At 45.7% G+C, this 27,515-nt stretch overlaps 1 protein-coding gene across 1 annotated transcript in view; it reads left to right on the top strand.

The window, feature by feature from the left end:
- The window catches only part of CACNA1F (calcium voltage-gated channel subunit alpha1 F), a 119,313-nt gene that overhangs the window by 84,385 nt on the left and 7,413 nt on the right, over positions 1–27,515 (top strand). Inside the window, exons 34-44 of the mRNA XM_044268874.1 lie at positions 4,215–4,280; positions 4,381–4,472; positions 6,313–6,472; positions 8,466–8,593; positions 10,421–10,517; positions 21,050–21,152; positions 22,301–22,402; positions 22,532–22,662; positions 23,181–23,285; positions 23,358–23,596; positions 25,597–25,719. Coding sequence (XP_044124809.1) covers positions 4,215–4,280; positions 4,381–4,472; positions 6,313–6,472; positions 8,466–8,593; positions 10,421–10,517; positions 21,050–21,152; positions 22,301–22,402; positions 22,532–22,662; positions 23,181–23,285; positions 23,358–23,596; positions 25,597–25,719 — 1,346 coding nt within the window. The remainder of the gene's footprint in view (positions 1–4,214; positions 4,281–4,380; positions 4,473–6,312; positions 6,473–8,465; positions 8,594–10,420; positions 10,518–21,049; positions 21,153–22,300; positions 22,403–22,531; positions 22,663–23,180; positions 23,286–23,357; positions 23,597–25,596; positions 25,720–27,515) is intronic.

A 27,515-nucleotide genomic window follows, 5' to 3' on the forward strand; every position in this document is an offset into this window, starting at 1 on the left:
TGTACAAGGTATTTATTAAAGATATTTTTATTTTTATTAAAAATATTGCTATTTAATTTGAAAAAATATTTGGGGAATATTATAATATTAAAATGTTGGGATCCCTTATTTGTTATGGTAGGGGAAGGGTGGTGTGGTCTGGGTACCACGGTGTAACCTGAAAAATAACCCGATGGGGGAAGGGGTTGGTGTGGACACCTAGGTGGGGGGGGACAAGGTGGTGGAACCAAAATTCTATTCAATGTGAAACAGAAAATTATTATAGGTGAAGATAGTTGATTTGCAAATTGATCTAGTACAAAGTAAAGAAATATTCAATATGAGAATATATAAAAAAGGATCCGATGAAAAAAATGTCTCCAAGATATGTCCAAAAGTTAAGGATAAAATGCAGGTATATATAATATATATATATATATATAGAGCTTTAATGGATAAAAAATAAATATAAATAAAAATAAAAAATAAAAATACCAAAAAATGAAAATACAATAAAAATAGGGTAGCTGAGAAATAGTCTCTGCAGGTATATCCACATGCGTTGATATAGATAGAACTTGTCTTTAGTTCAAGCCAAGAGTTGGTAATGTCATATTTGCTTACTGTTAGTTGCTGGTGGCGTCCCACACAGTAATTGTACTCACCCTTTGGTCTGAGTTAGGTACCTGTTCAGTGGAGCTTTAGCTGATGCGCACTATGTGTTCCACGCCTTCTTGCGCTGAATCGGCATCTGAATAGGCAGTAGTTGATGCGCTGATAGTTTATCCGTGCACGTGGTGTGTTGCGCGCCTTTTTTCACTGAGTCGGCGTCTCACGTGCTTAGTCACGTGGTTGTTTGCCGTTCAGTGAATGACTTTTTCTTTCTATAAGTCGCAAAAGATGTTCCAATAGAATTCCAATAAAGATTCTTATGAGGTTCCGATCTTCTCAAGAACTTCTTAGTTGAGGCGTGGGTTTTGGTGGGTAGTCGCAAAATTGTATATGCGAAGATTGCCAATTGCCATACGCGTTTCGAGGTGTTCCTACCTCTTCATCAGTGGCCACTGATGAAGAGGTAGGAACACCTCGAAACGCGTATGGCAATTGGCAATCTTCGCATATACAATTTTGCGACTACCCACCAAAACCCACGCCTCAACTAAGAAGTTCTTGAGAAGATCGGAACCTCATAAGAATCTTTATTGGAATTCTATTGGAACATCTTTTGCGACTTATAGAAAGAAAAAGTCATTCACTGAACGGCAAACAACCACGTGACTAAGCACGTGAGACGCCGACTCAGTGAAAAAAGGCGCGCAACACACCACGTGCACGGATAAACTATCAGCGCATCAACTACTGCCTATTCAGATGCCGATTCAGCGCAAGAAGGCGTGGAACACATAGTGCGCATCAGCTAAAGCTCCACCGAACAGGTACCTAACTCAGACCAAAGGGTGAGTACAATTACTGTGTGGGACGCCACCAGCAACTAACAGTAAGCAAATATGACATTACCAACTCTTGGCTTGAACTAAAGACAAGTTCTATCTATATCATCGCATGTGGATATACCTGCAGAGACTATTTCTCAGCTACCCTATTTTTATTGTATTTTCATTTTTTTGTATTTTTTATTTTTATTTTTATTTCTATTTATTCTTTATCCATTAAAGCTCTATATATATATATATATATATTATATATACCTGCATTTTATCCTTAACTTTTGGACATATCTTGGAGACATTTTTTTCATCGGATCCTTTTTTATATATTCTCATATTGAATATTTCTTTACTTTGTACTAGATCAATTTGCAAATCAACTATCTTCACCTATAATAATTTTCTGTTTCACGTTGAATAGAATTTTGGTTCCACCACCTTGTCCCCCCCCACCTAGGTGTCCACACCAACCCCTTCCCCCATCGGGTTATTTTTCAGGTTACACCGTGGTACCCAGACCACACCACCCTTCCCCTACCATAACAAATAAGGGATCCCAACATTTTAATATTATAATATTCCCCAAATATTTTTTCAAATTAAATATTTTTCAAATTAAATAGCAATATTTTTAATAAAAATAAAAATATCTTTAATAAATACCTTGTACAACATCAATCAATAAACATCCTCTTAAACCAGATATAGAGTGCCTGTCGACTTTTCTTACTTTTATCATTTACATACATACCAGTGGGCAGGTGAACCACTTCCGACAAGAGCACCATCCCAAGGGAATAATTTGGGAGAGCCACTATTATTCTAGTATAAACCATTAATTTAATATTCCTTCTAGAAGTTATAAATGAATTACCAGCAGTCTGCAACGAAGGTCCAGATGGGTGTTACCAGTCGTGGTGTGCCCCTGTACAGTCTGACACTATTCAATCAGTGCTGCCAGTGTCAAACTGAGCAGGAACACCCCACCACCAACTTAATAACACCCATCTGGACCTTCATTGCAAACTGCTAGCAGGAATAATGAAGGAATGGCACAGCATAGAGTCATAAGAATAGAGGCTCCAGAATTGTAATTACATGGCGGAATGCACATCTCAGGAGAGGTGAGAGCTCCTCTTTAAAGTGAGTGATTACTGCTGTATACTGCCTCTAGGTTTACCTAGGGGATTTAGTAGATGGGAGTCCCCCTTTTAGGATCCAGCCCATCCATCTATTACATGGACAGCACTTGGTTGTCATCTGTGTGCCAGCCGCATCCATGTGGCAGAGCTGCAAATTGTAGAACATGTCCTATTCTTGTCCGTTATGCGGACAATAGGCGTTTTTTGCAATGGTGGGATGCACAGGGACCACATCCGTATTTTGAGGATCTATGATTTGCAGACTCCAAAACGGATACAGTCATGTGAATGCCGCCTAATACTGCATTTCCCCTGTAGAGAGACTGTAAAGGAACACTTGCTGCTTGTTTGCCCCATATATTACAGTTGATTATGGAGGGTCCCAGCAGCAGGACACCCTGTGGTCATTTGGGGGGAACCCTTGCTATACACAGCAGACACCCACTGGCATTATCCTGCTGAAAAGTCGGAAGCCCTGCCATGAGAGGAACCCATGTGGCGGCAGGATGTCCTGCACATATCACTGAGCTGTCAGTGTACCCTGGTATCACTACTAGGGGTGACCGACTGTCATATGTGATGGCTCCGCAGATCATCACACCAGCAGCTGGGGCAGTGTGTCCCTCCATAGCTATGGCAGGATTGAAGCCATGACCACGAGGCTCTTATACTCCAACCCGACCGTTGTTGGATCACAATCAGAACCCAGATTCATCTCTAAAAACGATACGGTTTCAGTCCATAGTAGTCCAGGTTTGTCATTCAGGACACCACTGCAAACGAAGACGACGGTGGCTGGCTGTCAATGGCAGGACACAGGCTTCATGACACGAAATTTCCTTCTGCTAAGCTCCTGGAAATGGTCCAGGCAGAGACAAGATGTAATAAGGGAGCCACCTGTGTCTGGATGCTGGACAACGAAACTGTGGGAGCTGCTCGTGCTTGTCGGAGGCAAACATAATCCTCTCTACTGGTGTCTGTCTGGGCCATCCTGTTCGCCATGTGTATGTGCCCTCACGTAACCACTGCCCCCAACACCCCCTAACAGCTAGATCAGAAAGACGTAGATAGCGGTCAATTCGTCAAAACGACCATCCTTCTTTTCTTAGTTCAGTAATGCGCCCCCTCTCAAAGTCTCTCAACTGGGCAAAAAGTCTTTGAGGTACACTATCCAAAAGTAGCCCCTGGGAACCTTATTATATGGCAGCGGAGGAAGCACTGTTGTGACACTCCCATAATCATTTATATATCTGCCGGAGACATAACTGCAGCAATGCGACACTTCTATCTGGGGGCGGTATTTTTTATATCAATGAGTGTAGATATGGCCGACGAAATGAGAAAACCACTTGAAGCACAGGAAATGAATCCATAATGACGTTATGTCAAGATTGGGCTGGTGGGGATCCATGGTGGCGGTGGGACGTGGATTTTAAAGGTAGGTATATTATGTGTTTCTACCTTGGTACCTTCTGTATAGAATAAAACTGGGATAGATTTATTGTCTGTTACATGGATTATGGATCCTAATGGAGGACTCGTCCTTGACCCTGTATAGCAGCAGCAGTCGCAGTTCAGCTTTTGGCTACATAAGCTCTTTTATGAGACTTTTCTCATCTCTCCCCGTGATCTTGTTCTCCTCTAGGCTTTGCCATATGTTGCTCTCCTGATAGCAATGATATTTTTCATCTACGCTGTCATTGGCATGCAGGTGAGTCAGACATGTACTGCACGTGACTTACAACTCCATTTGCAGCCGCAGTGTGAGCCGGGTCTGAGGGGCTGAACCTCTGCTATGTTCTCATCTATAGACATTTGGAAAAATCGCCATGCAGGATGGGACTCAGATTAACCGGAATAACAACTTTCAGACCTTCCCTCAGGCTGTGCTGCTGCTCTTCAGGTACGAGCTTCACCAGCTGTGTGATGATGATGATGATGATGACAATCGGTAGCCCATCGGAAACACAGCATTAAAAGGAACCGGTCAGGATAATTTAGGACACTGACCTGTTATCCAGGGCGTAATACTTTAAGAATGCTACCCTTGAATATTGGTAGCAGCAAAAGGTATAAAACGAACTTAAAGGGCATCTGTCAGCAGTTTTGTACCTATGACACTGGCTGACCTGTGACATGTGCACTTGGCAGCTGAAGGCATCTGTGTTGGTCCCGTGTTCATATGTGCCCGCATTGCTGAGAAAAATGAAGTTTTAATATATATGCAAATGAGCCTCTAGGAGCAACGGGGGCGTTGCCATTACACCTAGAGGCTCTGCTCTCTCTGCATCTGCTGCGCCCTCTCCACTTTGATTGACAGGGCCAGGCATTATGATGTCTTCACTGCCTGGCCCTGTCATAGTGCAGGTTGCCAAAAGAGCAAAGCCTCTAAGTGTAACGGGGGCGTTGCCATTACTCCTAGAGGTTCTGCTCTCTCTGCAACTGCTGCGCCCTCTCCACTTTGATTGACAGAGCCAGGCATTGTAAACGTCATCAGCCCTGGCCCTGTCATTCAAAGTTCAGAGGGTGCGGCAGTTGCAGAGAGAGCAGAGCCTCTAGGTGTAACGGCAACGCCCCCGTTGCTCCTAGAGGCTCATTTGCATATATTAAAACATAATTTTTCTCAGCAATGCGGGCACATATGTAACATGGGACCAACACAGATGTCTTCAGCTGCCAAGCGCACATGTAGCAGGTCAGCCAGTGTCATAGGTACAAAACTGCTGACAGCTGCCCTTTAAAGGGAATCTATCGCCAGCGACCTCCCTATCCAACTGTCTGCATAGACACATAGCTGTGGTTCAATCGATTAAAATGCTGTTTTTCCTTTGTTGTTCTGAGGCTACGTTCCCGAGTTATGATACTTTTTCTTATTGTGCAAATTAGGTCTTGGGTGCGCTCAGGGTGCTGAATCCAAGCCTCACTCCTTTCTTTGTCCAGCCCATCCCTCGCTGCTTTGATTGACAGGGCCAGGCAGTGGCAAGGCAGCAAGGGAGGGGCTGGCCACAGAAAGGAGTGGAGCTTGGGCGCCACAAGAGCAATGATGACGCCCCCATTGCACCGAATGAAATGCTATGAAACGTCCTGCATTCTGTAGTATGAACCAATGTAAACAGTGAAGAGGTTGCAGCCAGGGGTGTATCTACCATAGTGGCAGACCATGCGACTGCTATGGCGCCTAGGGCAAGAGGGGTCCCAGTCTTAGTTGGCATTATCTCCTCTTCTACTGAAAACTTGGTCAGGACTCTACCCTCTAAAGCAGGGATGGGCAATCTGCAGCTCTCCAGCTGTTGTAAAACTACAACTCCCATCATGCCCTGCTGTAGGCAGACTGGACATACTGGGAGTTGTAGTTTTACAACAGCTGGAGAGCCACAGATTGCCCATCCCTGCTCTAAAGGAACAACTTTTAGCAAATGAGGTAGTGGAAAAATGGCCCAAGGGTCATTGAAGATTTAGGCAGAAACCCTTCTGTCCTGTGTGGGGGCCTGGTTTGATCCTTGCTATGGGGCCCTTACTTCTCTATGTACTTGCCCTAGAGCTGTGGCACTTTGACATGATCGATGGGGTTTGTCAATATTGATGGCGGTGTTGGATAACCCCTCTAACTTCAAAGTCTTTGAGGAGATAGGGATGGGTGAGGGGTGGAAGGTCTTCTACGATATCGTACAGGTAGATATTGGACAGGATCCATACTCAGAACCGATGTGCAATCTTTAGACCCTGGTCCTATTTCTCCTTAGATGTGCCACCGGCGAGGCCTGGCAGGAGATCATGTTGGCCAGTTTACCAGGCAAGAGATGCGACATTGAATCTGACTTCGCTCCGGAGGAAGAGTTTACCTGCGGAAGCAACTTCGCCATTGTGTATTTCATCAGCTTCTTCATGCTTTGTGCTTTCTTGGTAAGTAGAAGACAAGTCACTTACTGCATGACAGTCACTTATCGGGCATGCTGCAGTAGTGTACAGGCTACGTCTTCCTAGGACTGGTCCTTACCTCAGATTCCCTGTCTGAGCCATAAAGAACACGGAAAGACCATGCAGGGTGCCAGTGTCAGGTTCAATCCCTGCATCCAGATATTACAAGTCAACATTGCATTCACACAACTGCATGTATTTCGCGGTCCGCAAAAAATACGGATGACGTCCGTGTTGCATCCTTTTTTATTTTTTGCGGATCCATTATAACAATTCCTATTCTTGTCCGCAAAACGGACAAGAATAGGACATGTTCTATATTTTTTTTGTGGGACTGTGGAATGGACATAAGGATGGGGACAGCACGTGGAGTGTTGTCCGCATTTTTTGTGGACCCATTGACATACGGGCCAAAAATACGGATACGGTCGTGTAAATGGGGCCCTAAGATACATTTGCAAAAAATTCCACCTTGAAGGGGCTGTAAAGGGAGGCGTACTGACCTGCTTCCCGGTGCTGGCTCCCCGCTCCTTCTCCTTCCAACCTCAGCTGCTCCGCTGGGCTCCCTCGAGGTCAACATCCGATTTGACATCTCTGCAGCCAGTCACTTTCTGCGGCGGAGACCGCTTCACCTTACATCATCACAAATAGTCACATGATGCAAGGGGATCCGGTCTCTGCCGCAGCCAGTGATTGGTTGTGGCAGCGTCAAACCGGATGTTGCCAGCAAGGGAGCCCAGGAGAAGAATGAGCGGGGGAAGGGGGGCGGCTCCAGGAATGGTCCGGTTAATGGTCCGGTTTGCTATGGTATTCTATGAACACCGCCTAAGGCCTCCTGCACACGACCGTTTTTTTTTTCCCGTGTACAGGGCATTTTTTGCGTTCCGTATACGGTCCGTATACAGAACCATTCATTTCAATGGTTCCTAAAAAAAAACGGAATGTACTCCGTATGCATTCCGTTTCCGTATTTCCGTTTTTCCGTTCCGTTTAAAGATAGAACATGTCCTATTATTGCCCGCAAATCACGTTCCGTGGCTCCATTCAAGTCAATGGGTCCGCAAAAAAATGGAACACATACGGAAATGCATCCGTATGTCTTCCGTTTCCGTTCCGTTTTTTGCTGAACCATCTATTGAAAATGTTATGCCCAGCCCAATTTTATCTATGTAATTACTGTATACTGTATATGCCATACGGAAAAACGGAACAGAAACGGAAACACAACGGAAACAAAAAACAGAACAATGGATCCGTGAAAAACGGATCGCAAAACACTGAAAAAGCCATACGGTCGTGTGCAATAGGCCTTAGACCGAGGTAACTCAGGAACAGATGAATAGAGTGTTAACACAAGAGGACGACTCGGGAACTTCTTGTATTTTCAGGTATTTCTTGTAGGTTTAGGAGGGAGAACTCTTTTTGGCTTTCCGTGCTGAGGCTTCAGATCCATATTTTTGAAGGCAACATTATCATATATAAAGCCTTATAATTCATGCCAAAGTGACTGTCCTCAATTCTGAGCCTTTCTTGTATCCAATTGCAATTGAACGCCGGAGATGTGAGGTCTTCTGAGGTAAACTCATGCAAATGCCTCATAATCATCCTTTTGGCTTTATTTCTGAGACCTCATATTTCCCCGTCGTACAATGCACTCCAGCTCCCCAGATGTATTAGGTGACTCAATTTCCATCTCATACAAGCTGGACCCTGCCTGGAGCATGCAAGGCCCTGCTTTGTATTCAGGCCACAAAACATGGAGCGAAATCTGTACGGATTTACCTCAGAAATCAATTTTAATACGTTTCATAGAGGTTAGCACAATGCTGCCGAGCCGCCACCGGTCCATCTTATAACACAGAGACAGAAATCATTTCCAACAGTTTATTAGCTCTATTACCTCTCTATTAATTGACTTTTTGGTTGTTTTTTTATGTTTGACAAAGCGGCGATTCACTGTTTTGTTCTTTTATTTTAGATCATCAACTTGTTTGTTGCTGTCATCATGGACAATTTTGATTATCTCACAAGAGATTGGTCAATTCTTGGGCCCCATCATTTGGATGAGTTTAAGAGGATCTGGTCTGAATATGACCCTGAAGCAAAGTAAGTTCTTAAAGGGTCATCAGCTGTATACTTTAATTTTAGCTTTTTATGACAGAGTGCTCAGTATGTGCTGGTTATTTAGTCCTATTACTTACATTGTGAGCAGGGGTGGACTGGTCATAGACCCTACAGGGAAACTTCCCGGTGGGCCGATGCTCGGGGGGCACCTGGGCCCTACTCACGGCTGCCAGCCAAGTAAGTAATGATCGAACACTCCTAGATCTGGGAGCGTCAAGCACCTATGTACCTGGCTGGTGGCTCTAGGTGCCCTCTTGACTCCTGTATGGAGCTGATATAATTCGGGCACACGGCGTATGGAGCTGAAATAATTCCGGCACACAGTGTATGGAGCTGATATAATTCGGGCACACGGCGTATGGAGCTGAAATAATTCCGGCACACAGTGTATGGAGCTGAAATAATTCCGGCACACGGCGTATGGAGCTGAAATAATTCGGGCACACGGCGTATGGAGCTGAAATAATTCGGGCACACGGTGTATGGAGCTGAAATAATTCCGGCACACAGTGTATGGAGCTGAAATAATTCCGGCACACGGCGTATGGAGCTGAAATAATTCGGGCACACGGCGTATGGAGCTGAAATAATTCCGGCACACAGTGTATGGAGCTGAAATAATTCCGGCACACGGCGTATGGAGCTGAAATAATTCCGGCACACAGTGTATGGAGCTGAAATAATTCCGGCACACAGTGTATGGAGCTGAAATAATTCCGGCACACAGTGTATGGAGCTGAAATAATTCCGGCACACAGTGTATGGAGCTGAAATAATTCCGGCACACGGCGTATGGAGCTGAAATAATTCCGGCACACAGTGTATGGAGCTGAAATAATTCCGGCACACAGCGTATGGAGCTGAAATAATTCCGGCACACGGCGTATGGAGCTGTGCGAGTTCCCTCGGATCTCAAAGTATTTGATATCTAAAGGAAAGGTCGTAAATTTTAGAGTAATGGAATACCCCTTTAAGTGTTATATAGCCTACAGCAGCCTCCTCCACATGACCAACGCCAATTGGCCCGTCATGTAGCCTTGGATACACTAGTAAGCAACAGTAAACATGATTGGTCAGAGCCCTGAACAAATCTACAAGCTCCACCCCATAGACTCTTTCAGAGAGAGGCAGATCCCTTAGGCCTTATGCACATTCCGCAAACGGTGGATCTGCAAAACACAGATACAGACCTTGTGCATGCCGCCATTTTTTTTTTCACTTTTGTAGAAATGTCCTATCCTTGTCCTCAAAATAGACAAGTATAGGATATGTTCTATCTTTTTTGCGGGCCGGCGGTACAGTCATACTGATAGGGATAACTCACAGTATGCTGTCCACATTTTTTACGGCCCCTTTGAAATAATAGAAAAATGCGGATCGGATGCGGAAAAAATATACAGTCTTGTGCATGGGGCCATAGACTCATTTAAACCTAATTAGACTTTCCTGAATAAGGGTGCGGCCACATGGGGTGGATTTTTTGCTTTGGATATTGCTGCGATTTGTCGCTGATTTTGCTGCCGATTTACCTAGCATTTCATCCTGTGTATTGGAAAGGGTAAAATCCACGCTGGAAATCCAGGGCAGCAGTTGACATGCTGCAGATTGAAGGTCCGCACTGCAGATTTTTTATATTATATTATTATATTATATTAGATTCCCCACTAATTATGACTGATAAACAGATGTCCTTACAATGGCCCATTCGAATGAAGGGACGAGTCCATAATTCTCTACAGGTGGTGACATCTCTTCACCAGTACGCACATCAAGAAATAAATGGATCTTTTTCCTTTTTTTATTTTGCAGGGGCCGTATTAAACACTTGGATGTTGTAACGTTATTACGCCGTATCCAACCTCCCCTGGGATTTGGAAAGCTGTGCCCACACCGTGTGGCATGCAAGGTAAACACATATCGAAAGTATTACAGCCGGGAATGGCAAATGGCCAGAGGTCAAATATCGTACTGGAAATAACGGTTTTGAATATCGGTATGATTTTAAAAGAAAAAGTAAACCAGGTGCAATGAGAGAATGATAACTTATAAACAGTTAACCGGTTTAGCGGGCTGGAAACATATCACGTATAGAAGGTGTAGACCAGTGTAGATGGTGTATAGACCAGGTAGGCTAACCTTGGCACTCCAGCTGTGGTGAAACTACGACTCCCAGCATGCTCCATTTATTTCTATAGAGTTATGAGAGCAGCCAAGCAAGGGGGGCATCTTGGGAGTTGTAGTTTTATCACAGCTGGGGTGCCAAGGTTAGCCATCACTGGTGTAGACAAATTGTCCCCTGGTGGCCTGTAAACCTGCATCCATTGCCAATGAAGCCCCGATATGAAGCATAGAAGTACAACGTCTTACAGAGAAGGTTTTACAGGGAGGTCAATCGGGATAAACCAGGATAGAAAAGAATAAAGGCAGGCTCTCCATGTTATATAGTGACTGAACCCATCCAAAAGAGAACATCCACCTGTGGATGCTTTGATACGTTGTGTTAGAACCTTTTATTTGTCTGCTTAATATATTTTTTTCATCACATTTAGTAAATATATTTATTCACTTAGCCCGTTTAAGCTTATTCTATTTTTGAATCTTTGAATTCATGTTAAAACAGCGTCAGTAAGGGTCAATGCTCCGTCAATGCCTACAGATTACATATCACATCCCTTTGTCATAATTTTTCTCTGAGAAGGTGGACAAAACATCACTCAGCCCGTGTTGTGACATTATGACAGGAGGAAGGGTGCAATAAGCTTCCAGGGGCTTGCCCCAGAATGACAATATATCAACTATCCATAGATGATGGGGGGGGGGGTCTGCTCAGTGGTCCACTGGGACCTTCACGATCCCAACAACAGAGGGTTCCATGTCCCATGGCCCTGTTTTCGAGATCAATGGACAGCCAACCACTGAAAACTCCCAATTAAATACTTATCACCTATTCTGTGGATGGGTGGTAAGTTGTCATCCTGGAACAACTCCCTTAGGCAATCCCAAAGGCCCAGATGAAGGACTGCCCAAAAACGCATTCAATACTTAGTTAAAGGAATGGGACTATATTCTTGATAACCTATCCAAAGAATAGGCCACCAGTGTCATTAGCTCTCCTATGAGGACCACATCCCCTTCATTGTTTGCATAGGCACATCTGTAAGAGTAGCTGTGCTCGATACTCCAGATTGTCTACTTCAATTATAGCCCCTTTAAACTGATCCCAAAGGTAACACCCCTCACAATCAAACTTTGATGGCCTAGTCTAAGGATAAACCATCAATAGTCCCGAAGAACCCATTTAAGATTGAACTCCATGGGTTGGATTTTAAGGTTAACCCCTTTTTTTTAATCAGATAATTTTTTATTATCAAATTTTTCTTTTTCATCATCAAATGACAGTCAAATCAAATAACCGGTCATCAAGAGACATCATGTACAAAAGGTAAAAGTACAAAATATTACATATGCACATTTTACATAATATACATCCTATGACCATAAGACATCGTAGGAATATACACATTAGATCTAGATCTTTATTTATCTAATTGTTTTCTTCCTCAACAAACATCCCTATAAACATCCCCCCCCCCCCTCCCCTCCCAAACTTTCCAAGAGCAGGACATCATTGCAATAAGAGCATAACTACCTCCAAATTCCTTGTCTCCTCATTCTATCGGCACCAGTTCGATTGAACTCAATAGACAATACAGGCTATGAGCCCCAAGTAAGTAAACTCCCATACAGACATGGCACTCAGTCCACAGTCACACATCACACATCAGACACCAACAATCATACACCACACATTCCACCTATCACCAGGATGTACACAGTCACTTCCCCAGATCAGCCTTACCGGGCAATCAAAGCACTCCTCGTCAATGCTAGCCAAGGACTACAGCATCCCGACCTATCTATCCAGCTACCCCAAATAGCCTCAAATTTAGTCAAGCATTTTCTTTTCTGGTATACACCCCTCTCAAGACGCACTACCACATTTATTCTAGCAACATACTCCGGTACTTCCGGGGGTATCCCCTTTCCTCTGGCAGTATTCCCAGAATACAAATTTTTGGATCCATTTTAAATTTAGTACTATGTACCTTATTAACAAGATGTAGTATTGCTCTCCAATAAGAGGTCAATGAAGGGCATGACCATAACATATGCAGAAGATCAGCTTCGGCGCTGCCACATTTCGGACAATTGGGACTATCCCTGCAACCCACTTTGTGCAGAAATACCGGAGTCCTATATACTCTGTGCACGAGATACAGCTGGGAGAGACGTGCCGCCTCACTAAGAGATAGATTGGGAGTAAGCGCCACTATCTCTGACCATTGCGCATCTGTAAGCCCACCCAAATCTTTTTCCCATTGCTGCCTACATTTTAGCGGGTATCCCTTAAGAAAATCTTCTAGCAAGGCTTGATACATCACGGAGATTGCCCCTTTCACCGAACCAGCAGCCACCACTGTGTTCAGCGCATGAGTGGACGTAAATACTATTGGGGCCACTTTAGCCTGAGCGTCTAGTGCATGCCTGAGCTGAAGATATCTATAGAACTGCGAGGAAGGAAGCCCAAACTCTGAGCACAGCTGTTGATATTGCTTCAATACCCCACCTGAGAAGATATGGCCCAAATTCCATACTCCCTTGTTATTCCACCCAGAAAACCCAGTTAGACCTTCCAACTCTGGCAGCGCAGGGTTCCTCCAAATAGGCGAGATATTGACGTACCCCTCTAATCCCAAGATATGTTTGGTTTTACACCAGACTTTCCTCATGAGCACTAGTATTGGGATACGCCCCACATCTTCCTTTACCCTACCTTCAATGGCCGTCAATGGGGGAGATCTATTCGACGCCCACTCCATCAATCGTCCACTCTTCATACCTGGGCTACCCCCCACTCCCCACCCTTTAAAATGCTGCAATTGGGCCGACAGAAAATAGAGTAAAGGGTTGGGCAGAGCAAGTCCCCCTGCATCTTTGTTCCTCTGTAGCGTTTCATACTTTATTCTCCCCCTATTACTTTTCCACAGAAAAAAACGAAACAGTCGTAAAATTTTGTGAAAGTAATGCACGGGAATCCAAACAGGGGAGTTGTGCAGGACATAAAGCAATTGCGGCATAAGGATCATCTTCAACAAATTTCCCCTTCCTATCACTGACAAAGGCAGTTTATGCCACACTGCGATCTTATGTTTAAATTTCTCCAACAAGGGTAGGAGGTTACTGGTAATATAATCTGCAGGGTTCATGGACACTATTACCCCAAGATACTTAAAGGATTGCACCACCTTAAGTCCGGAGAAGGCAGCAGTGCGTGACGGTACTTGAGAGGATACTGGAAGAATCACTGACTTATCCCAGTTTACTAGTAATCCAGACTGGTCGCCAAACTGAGACACCACAGATATTACTGCATCCATATACTTTTCCAGATCGTTCACATATATCAATGTATCATCCGCATATAACGATACTCGCTCCTCCATTGAGCCCCGCAATAACCCATCCACAGAAGAAGTAGAACGCAGGATACAAGCTAAGGGTTCAATGGCTATCGCAAACAATAACGGAGACAGCGGACAGCCCTGTCTTGTCCCCCTCTCCAAAGCAATAGTTGACGATAAATGCCCGTTAACTCGTACTCTAGCCCTGGGTTCACAGTACAAAAGTTTAACCCACTTCATAAAATCCATTCCGAAGCCCATTTTAGCCATGACCGCCCACAAGTAGTCCCACTCAACACTGTCAAAAGCCTTGGCAGCGTCAAGAGAGACCACCGCGGCCCTGTTATCCGATACATCCCTACCCTCTAACTGGAGGTTCAGGAATAGCCTCCTAAGATTTAAAGCCGTGGATTTACCAGGCATAAAACCGGACTGGTCCTCATGAATAATGGTGTGAATAACTCTATTTAATCGATTAGCTAGAATTTTTGCCAGGAGTTTAACATCAACCGTCAGGAGAGAAATGGGCCTATACGAATCTACCAAAGCTGGATCCTTACCCGGTTTGGGTATTACTACAACTATAGCCTCTCTCATGGAGGAAGGCAAAATACCTCTACCAAAAGCATGCTTAAATACTGCAAGCAGGTGCGGAAGTAGCAGTTCTCCATGTTTTTTATAGAATTCCCCAGGGAGACCGTCTCCACCCGGTGCCTTCTCATTAGGCAAGGACTTTAGTGCCTCTTCCAATTCCTCCAATGTAATATCCTCCTCAAGGATCGCCCTATTCTCCTCAGACAGGATAGGCATGTCAATTCCCTCCAAATATCCAGACCTACAAGAATCAGTGGCGACCAGCCTGGACCTATAAACCTCCTTAAAATGTACATAGAATTCTTCCAGAATGTTCTCATTCCCCACCACCATTTGTCCATTCCCTCCCCTAAGTGAAGTGATAGAAGAAGGACCCTGCTGAGCCCTAGAAATCACAGCTAACAAATGACCTGCACTTTCACCTTCAGCGAAATATCTTTGGGTCGTAAACAACCTTTTATCCTCCGCTCTAGCCTGTATATGCTCCTTCAGAAGATTCTGGGCTTCCTTCCATCGCAGCTCCCCAGCTACCGTGGGCTGTGCAACATAATCAGCCTCTAAATGCGTAACCCGGTCTGAGAGTTCCTTGTCCAGAGCACGACTTTTAGATTTTTTAACGCTGATATGTTTAATGTAGAGCCCCCTCACATATGCCTTCATAGCATCCCACACCACATCTAGCGACGCCGAGCCCACATTAATAGACAAAAAATCAGCCAAAGCCCCGGATATCACAGTACCAGTATCCACTATTGACAACCAGAATGGGTTCAAGCGCCAAATAGGTCTAACAACATGTGTCTGGGGACCTACTTCCAGAGTTATCAATAATGGAGAATGGTCAGATATGCTACGAGGTAGATACAAGATTTTCTTTGTCAGGGCCACTAAAGATAAGGATCCAATAGCCAAGTCTATTCTGGACAAGGAACCATGTGTGGTGGAATAACAGGAAAATTGACGTTGCGTAGGATACAAAGTTCTCCATATATCACATAGATCCACCTCTGACAACAACCGCGCCAGAGAAGTAGAAGCAGCGGAGCATGTTCCCAGCCCATTATGGAATTTATCCAAGGAGCCATTAAGATACATATTAAAATCCCCTATGGCCAGCAGCGGAATTGATGGGAACTTAGACTTGAAGGAGATAATCAGTTTCATAACTTCAGCTGAATATGGGGGGGAACATACACCGCCGCCAAAACAATCCTGAAATGAAAAATACTACAACTCAGACACACAAACCTCCCACCATCATCAATATATGAGTCATACACAGTAAATGGTATAGATCTATGAACCAGGATGGTAACCCCCCTAGCATGTGTGGAGTGAGTAGAATGGTATTCATAACCTACCCACGCTCTATGCGCCAAGTGCGTCCTATCAACATTTAAATGGGTCTCAGACAAACAAACAATAGCTGGTTGTACATCTCTCAGGGCATGAAATATTGCTGCACGCTTAGAGGCTTGTGACATGCCCCGCACATTCCAGGCTACTATGTTAACAGAAGACATCGCGAGCATATAAAATCAGATACAAGAACCAGTGCCGATAGATCCCTACAAACCTCCTCTCTGAGGTAAATGCAAAAATAGAGCCTGCTCCCAGAATCCCACCCTCCCCCCCAACATTCGTAAACCTATTGTAAGTCATAAATCTGATGTATAGGGGTACACCATACATACACAAAGTGAACCTAACTGCCACAGTTAGTGGTATATGCACAAGAACACAGAAGCGTAGTTTCCTATCACTTAGTGACGCAGCAGCCTGGATAACTATAAGAACAAACCACTCAATCTCCTACCCTGCCCTATAAGTACCTAAACAGAATAGAAAAAACAACCGACTTTAAGTCAGGATATATAGCAGCCCTATCATATACGAAAACAACAGAGTACCATACATTTATAACTGGCAGTAAAAACTATCAGTAAGTAAACATTGTAATAGAAAAAGTTCTATCAATAATATCACCAAGTCCTCAGGTATTGTTGCCACGCTGATCCTTCTCATGAATGTCCAGCCATTGACACGCTTCAACCGGATCCTCAAACATGTGCGTGGACCCATGCGCCACAACCCGAAGTTTAGCCGGGTATAACATGGAATAAGGCCATTGCAAAAGCCTCAGACGCCTCTTTACGTCCAAAAATTTCGCCCTCCTTTTCTGAATTTCTGCAGAAAAATCCAGAAACATCAGGACTCTGCTACCAGCAATCTGGATGTCAGGAGTATCTCTGGCAGCTTTAAGAATGGCATCACGGTCTCTGTAGTGGAGAACTTTAATCAGGAGAGGTCTTGGAGGCGCTCCCGGAGGTGGAGGCCGAAACGGCACCCTGTGGGCCCGCTCTATTGCAAAAAGTGGGGATAGCTTTTCTTTGCCAATAGTGTCCACCAGCCACTTTTCCATATATGAAACTGGATCCGAACCTTCAGTGCGTTCCGGTATCCCAATAAAGTGCACATTATTGCGCCTCAGACGATTTTCCATATCATCAGACTTGGCTATCAGTAATGACACATTATGAATAACTCACTGCAAGTCTCTCTTAACAGGTGGCAACTGATCCTCCATATCGCTGACGCGACCCTCGAGTTCTCCCACTCTCTCCTTAAATTGCCGCATATCCTGGCGGATTAATAAAACTTCCTCCTTGAGGCCTCCCATATTAGTATTCAGGGATGTGAGAGCTGCGCTGCACTGCGCTACCATTTTGTATACGTCCGCAATGGTAGGCTCAGAGACAGGCTCCGTCTCCGGTAGCAATACTGGGCACTCCTTCTGCTTCACAATCGAGGCATAAGTAATTGCCTCCTGAGGCTCCGCTCCCCTCACCTCATCAGACACTTCAGTCTCAGGCTCCGGACCAGTAGCCGCGGCGGCCGGGGTGCGGGCGAACCTCCCAAGCTTTACCGCCACATCAGTGAGCTTCGCAGCTTGTGCGGCGCCATCTTGTTTGGACGGAGTGTCCGTGCCGCCGTCTCTACCCTCCTTTTCCCTCTGCTTCTGCCGGGTCATGATAGTACCGGGATTCACCCCAGCGTCCAGGGAGGCTTCGGTGTGCTGTCGGCTGTCTCTGGAGTTAGGCAGGAGGTGAGCAGACATGAAAATCAGGATTCTTCCCAGGAGCTCTACGCCATGCGTCTTCCTACATCGGCAGTCAGGCCACGCCCCCAAGGTTAACCCCTTTAAAAGGGTTGGCTCATCTTATACATTGGGGGCACATTGCCCCAATATCTGATAGGTGCAAGTCTCTAGAGCTAAGCCGACAAAGTGAAGGAGAGTGGACTTTGCATGGGCCGCTGCCCTCCATTCATTTTTCTATGGGATTGATGAAAATAGCCGAGCTGGCTCGCCTACTTCCATCAGCCCCATAGTAAGCTTCCCAGTCATTTCTATGAGACGTCCATAAATAGTTGAGTCCCAGAGCTGGGACCCACAGTTATCATACATTGGGGGCATATCCTAGCGATATGCCCCAATGTATGAGATTGGCCCTTTAAGGTTGAACTCCATCTGATCCCTTGAACCTATTCATTCAGTACCAGCCTTTGTTCTAATGTCACCCATGGCTTGTTCCAGAGGCATCTCTCAATCTTATAATATAATGGGTTGTTGACTTTATTGGGGAATTACGAGAAGGTCGGAAAGCTGTGTAATGATAGAAATTACAGGTGGATGTGATAATTACCCTGCAGGTTTTTTTTTGCAGCCTGTATTCTGTCGGTGCATTGCTGACTGAGGCTGTTGTAATATATTACTGGGTTGAGTAATATGTCATCATCCAGCAGTGAGGTGAATATATAGACTATAGCAGGGGTGGCCAACCTTACAGACACAAAGAGCCAGAATTAAAAAAAAGTATCACTACCAGGAGCCACAAGCTGTACATTTGCACACAAGTCACTGTATTTTTCGCCCTATAATATGCACCTAGGTTTTAGGGGAGAAAAATAAGAAAAAATATATATTTTTCATCTGATCTGAGTTTTTTTTTCTTATTTTTCATTAGCAGAGAAGAAAAGAAAAAAAATATTTTTCATCAGACCCCCAATGCTCATCTGACCTAAGATAAGATCCCCAATCCTCATCAAACCTCCAAATCAGACCCCCAAAATAAGACCCCCAATGCTCAGATCAGACAACATAAATCAGACTCTGTGTCATACCCCCGTGCTCAGATCAGACCCCCCCGTGCTCAGATCAGACCCCCCCCCCGTGCTCAGATCAGACCCCCCCCCCCCCTGCTCAGATCAGACCCCCCCCCCGTGCTCAGATCAGACCCCCCCGTGCTCAGATCAGAACCCCCCGTGCTCAGATCAGACCCCCCGTGCTCAGATCAGACCCCCCCGTGCTCAGATCAGACCCCCCGTGCTCAGATCAGACCCCCCCTGTGCTCAGATCAGACCCCCCCTGTGCTCAGATCAGACCCCCCTGTGCTCAGATCAGACCCCTCCCATGCTCATATCAGACCCCCCTGTGCTCAGATTTGACCCCCATGCTCAAATCTGACCCCCCCCATACTCAGATTAGACCCCCATGCTCAGACCAGACTCCTGTGCTCAGATCAGACCCCCAATGCTCAGATCAGACCCCCAATGCTCAGATCAGACCCCCATTGCTCAGATCAGATCCCCCCATGCTCAGATAAAACACCCCCATGCTCAGATCAGACCCTCCATGCTGAGATCAGGACCCCCCCATGCTCAGATCCCCCATGCTCAGATCCGAACCTCCCATGCTTAGATCAGACCCCCATGCTCAATACTATAAAGAAATCGCCTACCTCTCCTGATCAGGCACCTGCTACTCTGCAGGTCTGACACGGTCTCCACTGTGACCTGATGCGCACAGCGTCAGTTCATAGCGCACGTCTCCACGTACTACGTTCTGACACTGTGCGCATCAGGGCGTAGTGGCGAGCGAGCTGGAGCTGCAGAGTAGCAACGGAGCCCGATCAGGAAAGGAGATCTGAGCATGGGGTGGAGCGTGAGCCGGCCTGACTGCTTCCCAGCTCCACCGCTAGAGCCGCACTTGAAGAGGCAACTAGCTGCATGCGGCTCGAGAGCCGTGGGTTGGCCACCCCTAGACTATAGTCTTATCACTGTAGCTTCCATTTTCTAATTCTGTTTTATCATTTGCTGCTGTTTCACGGTCAGGTCTGCCCAGCAGGTCTCAGATTCCCGGTGCTCTGCCGGCGGCATCCTTGGTAAAATGAAATCATACACTGTTTGCATGTGCACATCTGCTTCTCGCTGCTTGTGACTCACAAGTTTGGGGGTGGGGGAAAGGATTTTCTTCCAAGTGTCTCAGCGTTGTGAAGTCTCTTTCATTCTTTTCAAAGATTCTCTCCTTGGATGTCTGTGGCTTGGCGGCATGCAGTGTGGACATTTACTTCCTAGCTTGGTGCATGTACATGTCATGAAGATGGTGCCAGTCTGGTTCTCCATTTGCAAAAATCAACAGCTACCATCCTGTTTGCACCTTATTCTGCCTCATTTTGTGCTATAACAGAAACCTAGATTACAATATAATTATTATTATTACCATCAATACTCTGCGTCTTTGCCAGCAGACATAGATGTTTACAGCGACCTGTATTCCGCCTGTGCAGCCGCTGTGCCTCCTGGTGGGCCTACAGGAACACCAGGATTAATTTGATTCCCACTTTTACTTCTCCAGTGCACCTTCTCTTAAAGGGGTTGTGCCATAAATCACTTTTTACTCTAAAGTGTATTTTCATCAATTACTGTAGCTCCCATTCCTCGTTGGATATTTTTTTTTTCAAACTTACCTCATTTGGAGTTTTTTCTTATCCCCCCATCCTACTTTTTTCACTCTTAAGTGTATTTTTTTTTATTACTCGGGCTCTCATTCCTCCTTGGATAGTTTTGTTTTAACTTACCTCATTTGGAGTTTTCTCTTACCCCCCATGCTTCAGTCCTACAAAGTGTATTTTCATCAATTGCTCTAGCTGCCATTCTTCCTTAGATATATATTTTTTTCAAATTGACCTCATATGGGGTTTTCTCTTATCCCCCATGCTTGATTCCTACTTTCTGGTTTGTCATTTGTCTTCTACCCCGTCATGCCTTAGGGCAATGAGATGTGTCCTGACATGAGATCCCGTGACACTAACCACGTCCCTTGTTCATACAAATGACGCTTTCTACATCCTACATTACAAGGCCCCAATGCAGGACGTAACCTGCAGCAACTGAGTATCAAACATTTGCCAAAGGGCGCAATAGTAGGGTAATAATTGAAAAGGGTGGTATTTGGGAAAAGTGATATAACATGATTTGCTTCACTTTCTTGCTGGCCGCTGTTCAATGGTTCATTGTAAATCTTGCATAAATGTCTCCGCAGAGATTGGTCGCCATGAATATGCCCCTAAATGCAGACGGTACTGTGACATTCAATGCTACGCTTTTTGCCTTGGTACGGACCTCACTAAAGATAAAAACTGAAGGTAAAGTGGTCCGTTGTACATATGGAGGGAGTGGAGTGTCAGGGTAAATTCACATGCGGCAGATTTGTTGCAGAAACGTCTGCAACTGATAATCTGCTCCCTCCACCTGAATGGAATAGATTTGGCGGGAATCTTCAGATGAATGTGAAACTCGCAGAGAGATCTACAATGTATCTGCTATTGTCAAATGACTGATTTAAAGGGGTTTTCCTGGAATTAAAAGGGTTGCCTCACCTTGAGCATTGGTGGCATATCACTAGGATATGCCATTGTCAGATAGGTGGCACTTATCTCTAAAATTAAGCTCCCAAAGAGAAGAAGAGCACATACACGGCCGCCCTCCATTCATTTCTATGGGGGTGCCGAAAACAGCCGAGCGCTGGTTCTGGTTTCTCCGGCAGCCCTATAGAAGGGAAAGAAGCGGTGGCCGCACTTGCGATGTGCACTCTCCATTCATTTCCATGGCGCTCACATAAAAACTAATGTAGGGCAGGGCCACACATGCGTAGCTCACTCTCTCGATCTTTGGGTGCTCCGTTCTCGAAAAAGGTGCAGGTCCCATTTCTGACAATGATATCATTTCCTAGCAATATGCCACCAATGTTCGAGGTGAGACAACCCCTTTAAACATCGATGGCCTGTCCTCAGGATAGGTCATCAGTATCAGATTGGTGGGGGTCCAACGCCTGCTGGGAGGGGCCCCAAACCAACCGGATATCGATGACCTATCCCCTGGACAACCCCTTTAAATCTAACATGTATTTTTTAAGGCTGATGGACATGCCACAGATCCACATGAGGGTTAGACCCATTGCTATTCATTTTTTGCCTGAAATAAGAAGCGGAACACTGTTTTTTCTGCTCTAGTACCTAAAATCCACAGTCAGAAAATTTCAATTCTGTGAGAACGGGGTTATGGAAACCCCACTCACATGCATTGGATGCGGATTTCATGCAGATTTTGGCGCAGAATACGTGCCAACATTTTGGTCCACGCTGCAGAAATCCTTGTTGCTATGGCAGATGTGAATGGCAGAAATGAAATTCCGTGTGAAATTCGCTTCGCGGCTTGAAGCGCTGCACAGTGCTTGGCCTAGTTATATTTTTAGCAGGCCTCCTATGATAATTATTCTTCCATGTCTTTTTAGGGAATCTGGAAGCTGCTAACGAGGAGCTGAGAGCTGTCATTAAGAAAATCTGGAAAAGAACCAAACAGAATATACTCGATGAAGTCATCCCTCCCCCGGAAGGTCAGTCCTGTGTATATTATATACAGTATACAGGGTCACTGAGAAAGGGTTGTATGTCGCCCATGTTTGTGTCACCAGGATCTATGGGCCGTACAGAAAAATGCTCACTTAGTACGTTTTATCTTTCAGAGGAGGAAGTAACAGTGGGGAAATTTTACGCCACTTTCCTGATCCAAGATTACTTCCGGAAATTTCGTCGCAGGAAGGAAAAGGGTCTTCTCGGAACAGAAAACCTGCCAAACAATTCTACCACGTTGCAGGTTGATAACCATTTTGCAATAGGCGCATTGTAACACCATTCATTAAAGTAGGATAAAAAACGAAGTGAATGTCCACCCTAGATCACCATTTTGTCCTATATTCTTTGCTGATTCATTTCTTAATATGCCTTCATTGCGATCAAAGCTCCATTTTGACTGATACATAGCTGCAAATCTCCTACAGAGATAGATTTTTTTTTTTTTTTTTTTAAACGGCTTTCTCCAGCCACCACTAGAGGGAGCACATTGCGTACTGTCACACAATAAACTGAATATTAACACAGTATGCTGCGCTCCTTCTTGGTCCTTCATCAGGCCACGCAAGAGGACCTCTGGGTATCCAGAATGAATTAGGGTAACTAATTTTGGACAGAGACAGACATGCCATGGGATATTAAAGACACATACCAAGATTTGGACACAAAAAAAAAGGAGATCATCAGTATAAAACACTCGGAAAACCCCTTTAATGCATGTTTGATTTCTGTTCTCTATATCGTGTCCTTCCTCTTCTCCAGGCTGGACTACGGAGCCTACAGGATCTGGGATCTGAGATTCGAAGAGCGTTGTCCTGTGATCTTGAAGAAGAAGACCTGTCTGCATTTAGAGATTTGGGGCGTCAGGTATGGAGTTCGTTATCTGTGACTGAAATATGTGTCCTCCTGAACAACATACCAATGTTATCTTGGTTTCAGGTGGTAGAGGAGACGGCGTTATGTGAAGGTGCCCCAGATTTGGTCAAGGAACGTCAGCTTTCTTCATCTGTACTCTCCCTCACCAACTCTATTGGAGGGCGTGAGGAGCCACCTCCTGCCCCCCGCAGATCTTCTCTCGTCAACCGATCTGGTGGAGGATCCAAAGACAGCCTTTTGACCCTTCCTCCAGCACCGACCAGTGGGACCAGTGTGAAGAAGAGGCAGCTCAGCACACGCAGGTAAACTGGGTGCAGTTAACAGGACTGAAAGGTTCATAGTCTTCGAAGATCATATGGTATGAGAGGAGTCAACTGCGTCTCCTGATAGCAGCAAGTCTCAGTTACCGCCACCTGCCCATAACAGAGACAATCAGCGATGCTTGTACAGTTACGGGGGTAATTTGCCAACTGCTGCTCATATAGAACACTTTTACACCCAACTATATCTATCATACCTCCCTATGAACCTCAAGGGGGGGATTATGCAGATGTGACAAAGGGGGATAAGCTGCTGCCAGACACCTCTGGTGGCGACATATCTCTCTAGAGAAGAAAGAATTAGATGTGTTGGAATCCAACATGCCTAATCCTTCATTACCCCTACATATGCCATTAGGGGAGAGTCCGTACACCCTCATACCCATAAGATCAGGGAGTAGCTACCATGGAAGCAGGGGAACCGGCTTCTACGGGGTCCGAACCAGGAAGGAGCCCAGGAGGAGGACAAGTGGATTTATTTCAGGGCCCAAGGACTGGTGAGTATGGTTCTCCTAGTCCTAGCGCTGGTATTACTCACCGCTCCCTGGTTCTCCTCTCCGGGCGTCTGCGCTGCACTAAGTCCTGGCAGTGCACAGCTTTAGGACGGGACGTAGTTCCGCAACACTGTGTCATGTCAGATTACAGTGTAGTGCTTGCCTAGACATAGTGCTTCGCAAACAGCGGTAGGTGCCCGTAGGAGGAAAAGAGAGGTGAGTATTTATTTTTAATTTTTTTTGGTCTAGTGCAGGCATGCTCAACCTGCGGCCCTCCAGCTGTTGTAAAACTATAACTCCCACAATGCCCTGCTGTAGGCTGATAGCTGTAGGCTGTTAGGGCATGCTGGAAGTTGTAGTTTTGCAACAGCTGGAGGGCCGCAGGTTGAGCATGCCTGATCTAGTGTGAGGTCTGCATTAAGGGGACTGAGAGGGGCCCCAGTTAAAAAATTTGCTGTGGAGCCCAGTCAGTTCTATCTACACCACTGCATAAGATAGTCAGCTGGTCCCATTAGAAATGGCAATTTTGGATAACTTTGGCCTTACAAGTATGGCACCCATGGAATAAGGTGGTTTAGCATCCAATTCCCACTAAGATGGGATTTAGTGTGGCATCAAGTTCAGGTCAAAAACGTATTACCTCACTTCAGGACATAGGGCCACAAGATATTTTACTTTGTCCCCTCTCCAGACATGTCTGTTTTAGTAACTACTTACCCACCAATGTAATAACAATTCTAGGGCTTCTATTCTTATGACTCTATGTTGTCCCATTCCTATATTATTCCTTCTAGAATGTATAAATGAATCTGCAGCAGTTTGTAATGAAGGTTCAGACGGGTGTTACCTGTTGGGGGTGTATCCCTCCACAGTCTGACATTGTCAGCACTGATTGGATAATGTCAGACTGTGCAGGGACACGCCCCCACTGGTAACAACCATCTGGACATTCACTGCAAACTGCTATTAATTCATTCATAATGTCAAGTAGGAATAATAAAGGAATGTCACAACATAGAGCAGGGATCAGCAACCTCTGTCACTCCAGCTGTTGTGAAACTACAACTACTCCCAACATGCAAACTTCCTCAGCTGTTCGTGTAAGTCATATAAACATGAAAGGAGGATTCTGGGAGTTGTAGTTTCAGAACAACTGTAGTACTGGAGGTTGCTGATCCCTGACATAGGGTCATAAGAATAGATGCTCCTCTATTGTTATTACAAGGGGAATGAAATTCAGGAGGGGTGACGGACACCTGCGGACCACACAGCGCCTGCACTTTTAATAGAAAATGCCTTTTCTTGTCCGTGTCTGCGGACAAGAATAGGACATGTTCTATTTTTTTGCGGAACGGAAATGCGGATGCGGAACGGAAGTGTGCTGTCTGCATCTTTTCCGGCCCCATTGAAAATGAATGGGTCCGCAACCGTTCCGCAAAATTGTGTGAATGGACCCTAAATGTTAATGTGTGCATCTTTTTTATCTAGAAGAAGCTCAGATGCGACCTTTATACCACCCACCGTGCACGAGCAAGAGGAAACCGCTACTGAAGATGAACAGAGGTCGAAGACATCCTCCCCTGTCTACCCCCTGAACAATGAGACGGAGAGGTATGCTAGAGTATATATCAGCAGTGTGAGAGTATAATGCGAAGGGGGGGTTCAGTCAGCGCGTTTCGGCAGTGCACATCGGTAGGAAATACTAAATATCCAGGGGCGGACTTGGAGCTTAAAGTTGACCTGGAAAAAAAAACTAAAAGAGGCACCATGTTGTAGGTGGGCCCAAATACCATAGTGCAGCACAGAATACCGCCCCAGCAGAACAAAATACCACAGTGCAGCACAGAATACCGCCCCAGCAGAACAAAATACCACAGTGTAGCACAAAATAATGCCGCCTCCTGCAGTATTCAACTGTATCACCGTCCTGAGGATGGCGCTACAGTTGAATTCAAGATGGCACCTATGGCCAGTGGCCAGGTGCATGAGTACCTAATGCTTCTAGCATTAATTATTACTGAGAGCATTAGATCATTATGTATCCAGCCAGCAGCCATGAGAAGGGCTTGGGCGGCCGTCCCGGGCATCGGCCTACCTGGAAATTTCCCTGTACAGTCTATGGCCAGTCCGCCCCTTGCAGTGAAGAAGACCAATGCCTTTAGTAGGGCATCAGTAGTGACGTGTTTTGGCTTACTAAAGGCTTTTCCGAATCAATGATGCCAAGTTCACTATTGTGTTCATGTCAGGGTGACCACACATGGTGGCTGCTGGGTCTACATGCAGATTACCGGGCTGCACTTTCTGTTGTTTCCGATGGTAAGTACAGGTGCGGCTCAGCAATTAGTGGCGATCCTGTCTTCAGGCTCCCTCTACAGGGTTGTTTGGTTTAGAAACCACAGTTTTTAAATAATTAAAGGATCCTCATTTATTATCTCTTTCCGGAGGACCCATCACATCTAATTATTACTGTGATTTCACTAAGAACTAAGTAATGCCTTATTTCCCCTGTGGTGGCGCTGTAGGGAATTGACGACTTGCTGCTTGTGTACCTTACAGACGATTGTTAGGGGTCTTAAAGGGGTTATCCAGGTTCAGAGCTGAACCGGGACATCCCTCCATTTACCCCCGGGCAGCCCCCCTGACTTGAGCATGATAGCAGTTGAATGCTCCGATGCTCTCCTTTGCCCTGCGCTATATCGCGCAGGGCAAAGGCATTTTTTGGAGATCCGGTGACGTACCGGGGCTCTCCATGGGGCTGCCAGGAACCCCGGTGACTTCACCGGCACTGATGGGCGGGATTTAGCAGCTGCCCTAGACAGTAAAACGGCTAGGGCAGCGCTAAAGCCCACCCATCATAGCCGGTGACGTCACCGAACACACAGCCGGGCCGAAGTTTCCGTCCGGCAATGTGTTATTGAAAACAAAGAACTCCGATGCTAGCCTCAGGGGGGCTGCCTGGGTGAAAATATGGGTATGTCCGGGTACAGCTCTGAACCCGGACAACCCCTTTAAAGGAAGTGTTCCCATCTCAGACTATGAGGATATGCCCCTTTGTATGATAGGTGCGGGTCCCACCTTCTGGGACCCACACCTACATCGAGAACGGATCCCTGAAAGTTGTGGAGGACACACTGCACATGCGCAGCCGCCCTGCATGGGCCGTGCAAGCGCGGTGCGCTCCCATTTACTTCTATGGGGAGAGAGCTTGTCCACAACCTTCCCCGCTCCGTTCTCTCCTAACGATATGCCCCCATTGTCTGAGATGGGAATACCCCTTTAAGCTGGCCATACACATTATACTTTTGTGAGTCCAACCCACCGAGAACAGTGGGTTCCGCTGACACACTAATCTGTGTGGGGGGCTTCCAACTCTCCCCCGACAGATGATGTTGGGGGACAAAGAGGAT

Source organism: Bufo gargarizans, chromosome 9 (assembly GCF_014858855.1).
Source record: "Bufo gargarizans isolate SCDJY-AF-19 chromosome 9, ASM1485885v1, whole genome shotgun sequence".
NCBI classification, from domain to species: Eukaryota; Metazoa; Chordata; class Amphibia; order Anura; family Bufonidae; genus Bufo; species Bufo gargarizans.